Genomic DNA, 11,550 nt, shown 5'->3' with positions numbered 1-11,550 from the left:
TTGGTAATTCCATTTATTTTTGTATTTTTACATTATCCTCTACAATAACCAAGTAAACTAATAAGAAAAGAATAAGGTGCGTGGAAAAAACGAGTCGCAGGATACCTAAATTATTTTAAAGTTTTTATACTCTCAATATTTCACTTTTATTTGTCCAGATATTTTTCATATTCTAACTGTACTTTGATATTCCATCACTAGACTTCTGATTTTATGCATTTATGACAAAAATGGGCACGTACAATTTAAAACAGTGGAGGTATTAAAAAGATTTAAGGCCACCAGTGTATTAGTTTCACATTAACAAGATCGTCAAAAGAAGAATGAAATTTTTATTTGGCTACTGTGTCTTGCAATCAATGCAAACATTTTTTATTTTGCATAAAGATCCGCAGTCTATTCATCACTTTTACTGATCCGAAAATTTTTAATATTTTCCTTGCATGTCCTTTGACGTTTCAGCACTTCAACTTATTCCATTTTCACTCATATGTTTTTATTCAATATTCTAACACTGATATCTTTACAGGTGAAACCCCATTGGACGCACCGAGGAATGCACAATCTCACACCGAGCCCAAAAATGATGTCACAGAAATGATTAATCCAGTAAAGTGCGGTCTCCATGTGAACGAACGAGAGAAGAATCAGGTGAGTGTCAAGGATGAGCTGCAGGATAGCGATAAGGATACGTACTTTGCGTAAATGCAGGGCATTGCAGGGTGAGTCGAGCATGTGCACGAAGGAGATGCAAGCACTATCTAATCTCGGCTAACTAAGGCAGTAACGTTTCGCGAACCTCGGACCCGTCTTTATCATTAATGCGAGTGAGTTGTCGTCACCGCGACAATTCCCACGCGATCTTTACTGAATGATCGTCACGCGGATCACTCTACATATGTATACGTATACTAATTTTTAACACGTCGACGCTTTCTCAATCATATTTCAGTATTATCTAAGAATAGCATCGTTAGAGAGACACGTGCTGCTAGTAGTGGCAGCATTGCCTTTCGGGTGACGTTTTTGTACGTGATCTCGAGTAGGTAAATACGATTTTCACACCTCGTCCGTGGGAAACACTCGAGACGATCGATTTTCGGCATACACGATCTTTATCGTCGAAGAATCGTTTTATCGTGAGGGTTTTTTGGCGTCACCAGTATCGATTCGTCATCGACTCGCCTAACACGTGGGTCAAATTTTAGCGCGTATTCTAACGTAACAGGAAGTACGGTCACTCTAAATTTTATAATCGTATTCCTGAAAATAACGCAGAAAAAGCTGACAACAGCAAGAATGTATTTTTTGGACGCGTTTTGTTAAATAATTGCCACGATATCTTAAAAATTGTCCGATCGATCATGTGTGGCTATTGTCAGTACCACAGTCATACGAAAAAATATATTTAAACGTTATACATATATTTTCACACTTTTAAAAAGAAAAAAGATTTTTTTCATAATTCTTTTATTTTCAATTTTTTTCCTTTTTGGTACCGGTCATAGTCAGAGGCATACTGAACAATAATCGACTGGATTTCTTTATCTCAGATAAGCAAAGCGATGGCTCTATTCGTGGCATCTGTCAATGTACATTTTTATACATATGCAATACAAACTTCTGCTCTGTTAAAGGCAAATTTATTTTTTAACAATTTTGTAACCTCCTGTCAAAGATCAGTGAATACATTAGGAATGAGGCTTATGCCCATAACATTTACTGCATTTTGTTACTCTGGCACAATAAAATCTCTACCAGAATACTGAGCACTTACGAAAGCGAAATAGTCGCCTAACCAACAACACGTGCCTACTCGAAATCGCCAGAATAGCAAGTGGAAGGTGACCTCGATCTTGTATCAAGTCAATAGGAAGCAGAATAATCTGTCAGCTGTGGAATTTCGGTATGTGTGATTTTGTCTGCGATTATTTTTATCAAGTGACGCTTTATGGTGACTCACCCATTCACTGAGATTTTTAACGGTTCGGGAAGTGGAACACCTACTGGTGTACATGTATTTGCTATATTGCAGAGGGAAGAGTGCAATCTAGGTCGGTTATATGATCCCTCATAGTGTTTCGTGAAAATAAGAAATACAGAAGAGAATTTTTACCGGTATTCAAAAGCATAGTAGTTTTAGCAATGTTATCAGAAATTTTCGATAAAAAATCTCTAATTTTTGCAATTTTTACCTGAATGTACAATAACGAGGATTTTAAGTGCGTCTTAGAACAATGAAAGTGGTTCGAAAATTTTTTAAAAAATTCCAGGTCCTGCAGCCTGAATCTCGAAGCGAAATTTTCACAGACCACTCGAAGAATCTCCAGCGTTCGAAACTCGCTGTCACGTGCTACTTTGAACAAGAAACGCTAGCTGATGTCAGACGTTGGTATCGACAGCAGGAAAAAGTCAACCGAATCTGTCGTAAAAAGTTGACGTCACTGTTTATATCGCCGAGAATATGAAAACAGAGATAGAGCAACTATAACGAGACAGAATGATTTGCATAAAAAGACTGGAGGAAGCGATTCGAGCTGCTTTGAAAAATTAGTTTTAATCGAAAAAGGAGTTGGAGTGGCTTCGGTTTCTTCCATTAGCGAAGCAATTTGCATCGGACACGAGGGCTATCTGTGGCTGACTTTTAATCGTTAACCCGGTGGAACCTTGCGTTCGCGAGCACGGGTCATCATTATTGCGTCGTTCGGGTAACACGTGTCCAAGTAAACGAACGGAGCCGCGTATGAAGACGTGTGACCGAGTGAAACTTTAATTTCCAGAATGGACTGCTGGTGGTCAATGTTTCGGCCCCTCGTAAACACGGGACCACGAAATGGGCACGGCTAATATTAAATTGAGTACGCCCGTTCATTGTCCGAGCCGTGACAATTCCTTATTTCTTCAAATCATCGTTCTCAGTTCCCCAGAAAATTCGTTTCGCTCCGATGTTAATCGTCTTTAACACTAGAATTACCAGACAGGTCAAATTGACTTGTTCCTGATTTAATTGGTATAAATTGGTATTCAATGCCACCAATTTTATGAGAATTGTTTCTAGGGAAATTAATAGTGCCAGTTTCCGGTGACCGGTGCGGCTATCAACGCTCAAGCTCCTCAGCAAGTTTGCCAAACGCTCTCACTAACGGAGTGTGTATCAACGCGATGAAATATGACGATGCTCCAATGTCTGCCGACGAATGATGACTACGAGTAAAGCTGAACAGCACAGTAGTGTGTTATCATCTTTATTGAAACACATACTATGATAAAAATTGTTATGAAATATTGGTATTTTTGGTGTTAATATTGTAGAGAGACAGGTAAATCGAATAGACCATTCCGATCGCGACATTCACCAGCAAGGAGTGTCACACGCGAAGGACACTTTCGAAAACTCGAAAATTCGTTCGAGGACAGCGAAGGAATCACAATAATCAAGTGTCATCATCATCAGAATCCTCGATCGGCCCCGGGGCTGTTATGAAACGTGAGTCGATCGATCAGCCGGTTCCGAATGCCGATAGTTTTGAGAACCGCTTCTCACTTGACAATACCGCGATCGGTTGGCTAGAATTACAGCTCGATAATGAACACGTAATTAAAACGATTAGTCGTCTAGCTGACACAGCGCTCCGACCGAGCGTTTCGCTTGCTTGACGAATGGACTGGCGCTATCGATTAGCTACCAGTTTTCCCTTTTATTGAAACTTTCTCGTTGGCATGTCGTTAATCGAATTACGCTGATAATTAATGCTTGTTTTCTTAGTGTTCTAACCATGCTAACTCGACATAAAACTCGAAGTTTGTCGACTGGATAATTTTTGGCATTTGAACATCTGTGAGGGAAAGAAAATTCTTTCATCTCTGATTCTCTTAACTGGAATTCTTCTAATCCAATGCTTTTATCGAATCTTTTAAATTAAAATTGTTGTACCCCATTCTTTCACCCGATTCTTTTATCCAATTCGTTTAACCTTTTAATGGCATTCAGAGTGTTCGTTATGAAATTTTTTTGTCCAGGGCCAGTTGGTGTACTCCATGGAACCATACTTAACTTCGATTAAGCCTATGGCGGTTCAACGAAAACGCTGTTAAAGATCGTTAGACGAATTGAATGCACCCCAAGCGACGTTCCCAGCCGAAAGCAAAGGAGTGAATTTTTCTAGTTGAATACGGTTATTGCCGGTGTCTCTAGCGTGACAAACGCCGCGTCGGGACAATGGTGCACCCTGGCACAGAAAAGGTCACAATGTGCATTCGGAGATGATGAAGGTAGGACGATCGAGGTTACGATGAGATCTTTCGACGGCCTCGATCATTCGATGGCCTACAGGCAACGTGAAGGACAATGAAAAGGGAAAAAATCTTTGAGAACCGTCTTCGGAAAGCCTATGCAGGCCCTCGATGCTGTATACCTGAGACCAGCAGCTATAGTGATTCGAACATTTCTTTCTAGATTAAACTACCGGTCCAGAAACCAGATTCTCGCAGCTGTGGGCCAGCTGATGTTATTGGGCCGAGGATATTTGTGTACACGAAAATTTCGTAGATCGATTTAGAGGATCTGAAGCTATTTTTCAATGCAGATTTAATTACAGGTGCATTAATTGAGGACGTTATAAGTATTCTCTACACTTTGTATTTGCGACGTGAAATAGTTAGAAGATTTGAAAAAATCCTAGAGAGAGAATTCATGAAAAGATTATAAAACTTACCGACAAAATTGGAGGATTTCGAAAAAAATTATAAAACACACGGAAAAATTGTAGTGCTTATTAAACATCTAGGAATTATCAAAAATATTCTGTTTGTAAATTTGAATGATTTTCTCAGGCTGGTGACTACTGACCTCAACGAGTAGGGATCCATGTTTCCTTCCTATTGGTCGTGCCGCAACAGTCTCAATTCGTGGGTGTTTCAACCGTTGCTTCCTCTTCTTCCGCCGGATGTGTTAGTCAATTCCGACCTCACCTCGAAACGGTCACCTCGTCAGCTCAGAACGAAGCTGTAGCACTTGGTCACCATTTTACGCTCTGCACAGAAAAATAAGCCAACGTATGTAATCACGCCGATTGCTTGCTACTGCCATTTGCTTTTTCCGTTCAATGTCAGACCGTACAATTTAACGAAACACAAATTGCTCTGCCGGGGCACGCGAGCTGGCAACACTAACGATTGAGAATTCTTCGAAAATTGTCCAGGATCTCGGGAAGTATAAGTTTTTGTGCGTACGAAGTATGTAGACAATCTGTGGGATGCACGTCTAATAAGTTTGATAAGATTGAATAAGTGTCAGCATGCGATTCAGAACTTATATAATGTAGCGGAATTGAACGGAGATATCCCTGCTCTGAATAATTCACCATGCGGGTAGATACCGTGGTCACGAACATGTGTTTCGAAGGAGACTGTGGAATACCATAGTTAATGATACTGTAATTTCGTAGCTGAGACCGCCTCTGTGGCAGGACACTAACTTTCTACAAGGCGCTTTGCAGAAACGTGAGCGCCGCTATCCGCTGATCGATCATTGCCGGGGAATATTGTTTATGGGCCTGTACACACACTTTAGCTCTATTGAGACCGCTTCATTCAGTATCCACAAATCATTGTTCAATTCCTATCGCTGTAATACGGAGCTCTGATGACTGTTGCGAGTGTTTGTTGTACACTGCACATGGCACAAAAGTCAGTCAGTTTTAAGCTATAAGAGGCTACTGTAATGTTCGTTTCTAAGTGTCGACATGTAATAAATTCACGCACAACCCATTAAAGTCTCGTTTCGAGATTAATGATAAACGACGACGGATTTATTCGTTTTATTAAAACGCAAATGCCCTGGTTAGTTTCGACTGCAAAGCTCATCCGTGACCGGAAGCCTCTAGACACGGTCTTAGAGTCAATTTAAATCGATTCTGCTTCATTTAAGATAAAAAACATTAACGCGTTGATGAGTTCAAATGAAACTCTGGAAACCAATGACAGACACAAAGAAGTCGCCCCAGCCACTGTCTCTACTTTGATAACATTCGAGCTATTAAAGCGCTGATACACTTAATAGAATCGTAAAAGCTGAAAAATAAATTTAATCACGGTTTTACTACTTTGTTTTTACAATTCAATTTATTTTTCTTCGTAACTGAAACGAACATTGTTTTGGTTAGAAAGATTTCCTTCATCTTGCAGACAGCGCGTCCGTTCGATGGTTTCCGTATTTTTTCAGGTGAAGTTTCTCAAATTATCTCTTTTACGATCTCTAATTTTACTCCGAAGACACTAATTGACTGAGAAACTATAGTTTACACGGGAATGAAGCGCAGGTCCGATTTTCTTGCTCCTCTGACCGACATTTTTGGTACTTCCGTCTCGGACCATCAACATATCTCTGACGGCAGTGATTAGTTGCATAAGGTACAAACTTATAGTGTTTCTTTCTTCGCAACCGCTGTCATCTTTAAAGACAAAGAACACGGGGAAACGTCACCACTTTCGAACACGCAACCAATCTATTTAAAGCCGTGGAATATGATTGGTTCGTTGCAAGATAATTGTTGGAACGTAAACAAATTAATTACTACTCGCTACAGGAAAAATACTACGAACGTTTAAGAAATTCTATGAATGACCAATGAATGGCAAAATGAATATATGACCAATTCTCGAACATTACTATCAAACTCTTCTGGTAAATTCATTTTCGACTCGTTTTCAGTTTTCTTATGCCCAATTCACAATTTTGTTCGTACTCGCGAGTTGTTCATTTCCATCGTTAGCGATAGCGATCGTCACAAAGGAAACAAACTGATCTAGATCTTTGGAAATCGCACGTTTTCTGCATTTCCACACGACAACCAACTGTTTCCTGAATTCTGAGGAATTTCCACGGAAAGAACCAGGCAGTTAACGAGCCCGCAATTCCTGAAATCGTTCGGCAATAAATCACGATCGATACAGGGGACTTTGCGCTCGGTTGCATAATCGTCACGTGAGCTACAATTAAGGACAAACACCGACGATTATTCCTTTATATTGGCTGGTGATCGAGAACCATCTTTGACACGAAGATCGATCCGCGATCGCGGCACAATTCGATTATAAGTCGCGATCGACGCACGAGATGCAGCTTTCTGCATTTATCTTGAGACCACTGGTTCATGAAGAAGAACAGTTTTACTCCTTTCTATTAAATAATACTTTAATTCGGCAATATATAATTAATATATTAATAATATAAAAATGATAAAAATTAATTTATTATTTCGAATCAGAATAATAATCTATAACACACAGAACAGTCTCTTAAACTTTGCATTTCGTAGTGTTATTTTTCAAATTTTACGAGCGATAAATGCCTAAGGCTTTTGTTATCTAGTATGGGCGTAGGTCAGTATGTGGATAAACGCAGTGGGCGTAGTAATTATTACAAAACAATTGTTAAAGAATATCGCCAAGGGCTATGGATTATTCTTATCAACCGTATCGATCGTATTGACACAATCGCGACTGTAAACGGTTATAAAATTGATCTCTCTATTCCAATTCCTGGGAAAATATAATCGTTTTAATCACTATCTGTTTACTTAAGTCATGATGACATAAGAGTAAATTTTCTTTATTTTTTGGTTTGCGAGAAATTGCGGAGATCGCTAATAATGACAGTCATTGCACTCGTCGGTTTATAAAAAGACGATCATTCGAGTGAGTCGATACTTTTCTAGTTAATGTAATCTGACGACAGTAATTGCCGGTCGACCATCGTGTCACTATTAAACTCGTTATCTTGTCTCTGTAGTATCGATTAGCCGGTACAAGATTAATCCAGCACTCGAGACTATTGTGCGAGGCATTATCGTCTGGAATTGAGACGTGACGAATTAGAATGATTTGAAAATTCTCCGAACATATGGCCACTCGCTAATAAACATATGAACGTAAACACAGAAACACGCCTCTCGAAAGCTACGATTGCGGTATATTTTGCACCTTGAAGCTGGCACAATTTTTTTCATAGAGAAACAAGCAGGCCAAAAAATTTTAATTCTCATCAATAAGGTCAACATCTTTGTTATCCTACAATTTGTGAATCTGTCGAACTGTGATTTCAGCAGCTGGAAAAATTAGCCTGCTCGAAGAAGCGAAAATTGGTGGCTTCAACCAGCGTTTTCAGTCAACAATTGCTCGCACACAATGAAATTCATACAACTTCCTTGTCTGACCTATTATGTAGATGCGCCAAGGGGGTGAAAGGTTCAGGAAAAACGGCTTTGTAGAGTACTGACGTACAACAGCCGGAGGTGCGATCCAAGTATTATTACACATCGTTTATGCGATTAAATCGTCTGATGACGCACCGTGTCGCTTCTGTCGGCTCGCAGTCCAACGATTCCATGTAGAAGAAATAATGTGTGCAAACGTGGAAGATCCCAAATGCCAATACAATTGAACCCGATTCGATGCATATTCATTAAAGATCGAGCGAAGACACGAGTATAATTAATGTGAACACTACACGTGTGAGTCTTCAACGACGCAGACGTCTCCTCTTATCTTGACCAGTCTATAAGCTTAAATGTCCAGCATGTCTTTATCGCGGAATTAATCAACACTGCGTTTGCGAAGACTGCCTATGTTAGGGATAATCTGAACACCTGGAAAAATTTCAGACCTTCATTTCTACCCTCGTGTATTATTTTAAACAATCCAAATATGTTGGCCTCCATTTTTAAAAGGCCTCCTATTTTTAGTATAAATCTAACCCATAGTCATTTTAGATCCACGGTCAAGCTCCCAAAACCACAACAAATCTCACGGATGAAGGATTCTCCGTACTGTTGTCTTCGAAGTAGAACGCGTTTTCAGGGGTTGGTCACCTATTTTAGGATCAACCTGTATACCTAAGCGGGCTCTCGCAGTGATAATAAATCGTGGAACGATCTCGAAGTGCCGCGTTATCCTATCCATCAAAAACAGCGTGAGTCTCTATTGCTGTGGATCTATTTTTGAAACGGTAGTCGCTCGTATTCCAGCGCGTTACTAATTGCAAGAGCCCGCGTTCTCCGGTGCGTACAGGACGCAGAGTGTTCTCGAAAGCTACTTGCTCGATACTAAATGTATGTTTAAATAACCGGCGCCGGACTTTCGACCGATCCGACTTTTCCTTTCCGTTTCGCAAGGATCGAGAGCACAATTTCAAAACGGAGCCCGCAATCTCTAGAAAAGCTGCGAGCAGAACCACTAGAGGCCATTGTCCTCGCGGTTTTCCTATTGCTTATTCATCGATTGTTAATTGCTTTCACCACACCATCGTACCTCGATCGTCTGTCCGTTACAAGAAAATTGTACAGGGATTATACAACGTCCTTGTCGACGCAACAGGCAGCACTGTTACTCCAATTCATTAGACAAATATCCTGTTCCACGAGAATACTATTAATCACTTAACTTATGTAGCTTTTCAACCAGCAACATAAGTGCAACTAACATTTGCTCTTTCCATTCCACAGAAATTAAAAATCTGCTCGAAAACGGGACGAACGGAATCTCCCCTGGAGCCGAGCACAGAATAACAAACAACAACACGGAATCCTTCATCGATGAATCCCACAGTTCCCCAACGACACATCGGCTCGCATCCATTTCAAAATAGTCGGAAGCGGAATACAAGTACTTCGAACGCTATCGCGGTGGAAGCTCGGCGAATCACTACCGGCGTCTCGTTAAATTGCAAAATTCGTTGCGCGCGTAACGTCTATCAATAATAACACGACTCCTCGGCCTGATCCACGGTCAAGATCCCTAGATGAAGAGGTTCAGAGTCCGTCGAGGGACTCCGTGAAATCTATTCCTCGTCCGAAGGATCGATGAAAGTCAACGACTGTGTGTCACCTATTATCGGCACGACGCGACGTTTCGAGCGGCTTCGATCCGGTTTGCTTCCGCGTACACGGGGACGGCTGTATAAATAAGGTAGCAAATGGCAGGGACTCACCTTCAGGAACTGTGTCTGTGGTTCTTCGGACCTGTAGACGATAAGGTCTCTGGATAGACTCCAAATTCGAAAAAACCAGCACAAGGCGGACAATGGCTGCTCCTTCAGGCTCTGCTGGATGATTTCAGGCCTTCTCGAGCTCTCTGCCTTCCTCCGATACTAAGAAAGGTACAGGGGCCTTGCTAGATCGGTTGGCAGCGCGTCACGACGTTCTACCCGCGATGGTCGGTTCGCAACTGGAGCCTGAAAATGAAAACAGGCAGGCAAGCCGCTTCGGTCGATCCGACGTCTGCTGCCTCGCGCCATGCCGCCGTGGCGGTGCTCACAAAGAGATCGATTTAACCCTCCGTACGATGGCCGAACCGTTTTTACCCCTCCTGACTGAAATTTTCAATTTCTGTTTCGCCGCATCCCCTGGCGTGAGGGTTACCGAAGTCTAGCTAATTTTGAAAAGCAATTCTTTTGGAATTTTCTTTTAAAGTATCTAGTAGAGATATTGATTTGGAAGCCTGTGGGCGTGTTGAGCAATCCTTGGAGGCCCTGCGACTATTTTTATTATGTGGAAATTGTAATTTCTGCACGGGGTTGTAGTGGTTCAAAATTACTATAGGGTTTTAAAATGTCACGATTTTGGGATTTATTTGAAACGAATACGAAAAGCTTAGCAGCTTTATTATACATTTTGTTGATGTATTTATCAGTTTTCAGAGAATGTATAGCTAGTTTTATTATGTAGGAGTTGTAATTTTATTCACAGTTATGGTAGTCCAGTCTGTGAACTGTATGGAGAATATAGGGCGTACGAAACAATCGAATTAATTTCGTGAATTCCGATGTCATTTTAATGAAGCCAGGAAGAAGACACTTGGAAGATGCCTGTCAAGTATCAAGTGAATTGGATGATTAGTTTTTAAAGTTGTAGTCCGAGAAAGATATCCTATCGTTTCGCAAGCATCTGGGATTCGCACTTCATCAAAATGTCACTTGATCCCCGGCTTCTACATATCAGATCTACGTGGTTCCTGGAAGAGTTCCAAGAATGTTTAACACATAGGTGACACCTACGATCGCAAAAGGGAGCCGCTACCATGAATCTCCATATGTCAAGAACATCGACAGTTAATCCATATTCATCCGGCCGCTACGACAACAAGAAACGGGAGCTGTCGCGAGAATCATCGCTCGATCATTAACTCACTATAAAGTTGCAAACGAGCAGAAAGAAGTCAAAGAAACTTTAACCGAAAAAACTTCGTTAAAAATTAGAGAAGGCAATTAAATATACCAAATTCTATAAAAACAATGTTAGACCTTGTTGAAGCCCATCACTGGTAGCCATCGAAATTTTACACCGACAAAGTAATCTAATACATATGACACGCGATGACAGATAATAATCCATCAAAATTCCGAACATTCGATTTGATTATCTTATCGCGAAACTTTGAAACGAACCTCTCAATTAACTCAAAAATTGTCTGCATAATCTGGTATACTACCTTTTGAGTGAGTACAGTAAGATCCAATACTAATTTGTTCAATATTAAAATTTTATGATGATA

The 11,550-nt window shown here is 40.6% G+C and overlaps 2 protein-coding genes across 14 annotated transcripts in view; one reads left to right on the top strand and one right to left on the bottom strand.

The window, feature by feature from the left end:
* LOC143215102 (facilitated trehalose transporter Tret1) overlaps positions 1–4,992 on the bottom strand; it is a 17,068-nt gene extending 12,076 nt beyond the window's left edge. Inside the window, exon 1 of the mRNA XM_076436900.1 lies at positions 4,850–4,992. Within this exon, the coding sequence (XP_076293015.1) occupies positions 4,850–4,869 (20 nt within the window). The 5' untranslated portion in view covers positions 4,870–4,992. The remainder of the gene's footprint in view (positions 1–4,849) is intronic.
* The window catches only part of LOC143215108 (uncharacterized), an 18,792-nt gene extending 9,821 nt beyond the window's left edge, over positions 1–8,971 (top strand). For 2 of the 13 annotated variants that reach the window (XM_076436917.1, XM_076436916.1), the window contains 3 exons: positions 530–651; positions 2,274–4,598; positions 4,834–5,055. In XM_076436917.1, the coding sequence (XP_076293032.1) occupies positions 598–651; positions 2,274–2,468 (249 nt within the window). In that variant the 5' untranslated portion in view covers positions 530–597 and the 3' untranslated portion in view covers positions 2,469–4,598; positions 4,834–5,055. Of the gene's footprint in view, positions 4–529 lie in introns of all 13 variants that reach the window. The other 11 variants (XM_076436912.1, XM_076436910.1, XM_076436911.1 and 8 more) reach the window with 11 other exon arrangements.
* The last annotated feature ends 2,579 nt before the right edge of the window (positions 8,972–11,550 follow it).

Source organism: Lasioglossum baleicum, chromosome 13 (assembly GCF_051020765.1).
Source record: "Lasioglossum baleicum chromosome 13, iyLasBale1, whole genome shotgun sequence".
Lineage (NCBI taxonomy): Eukaryota > Metazoa > Arthropoda > Insecta > Hymenoptera > Halictidae > Lasioglossum > Lasioglossum baleicum.
This window is presented reverse-complemented; position numbering and strand designations above follow the sequence as displayed.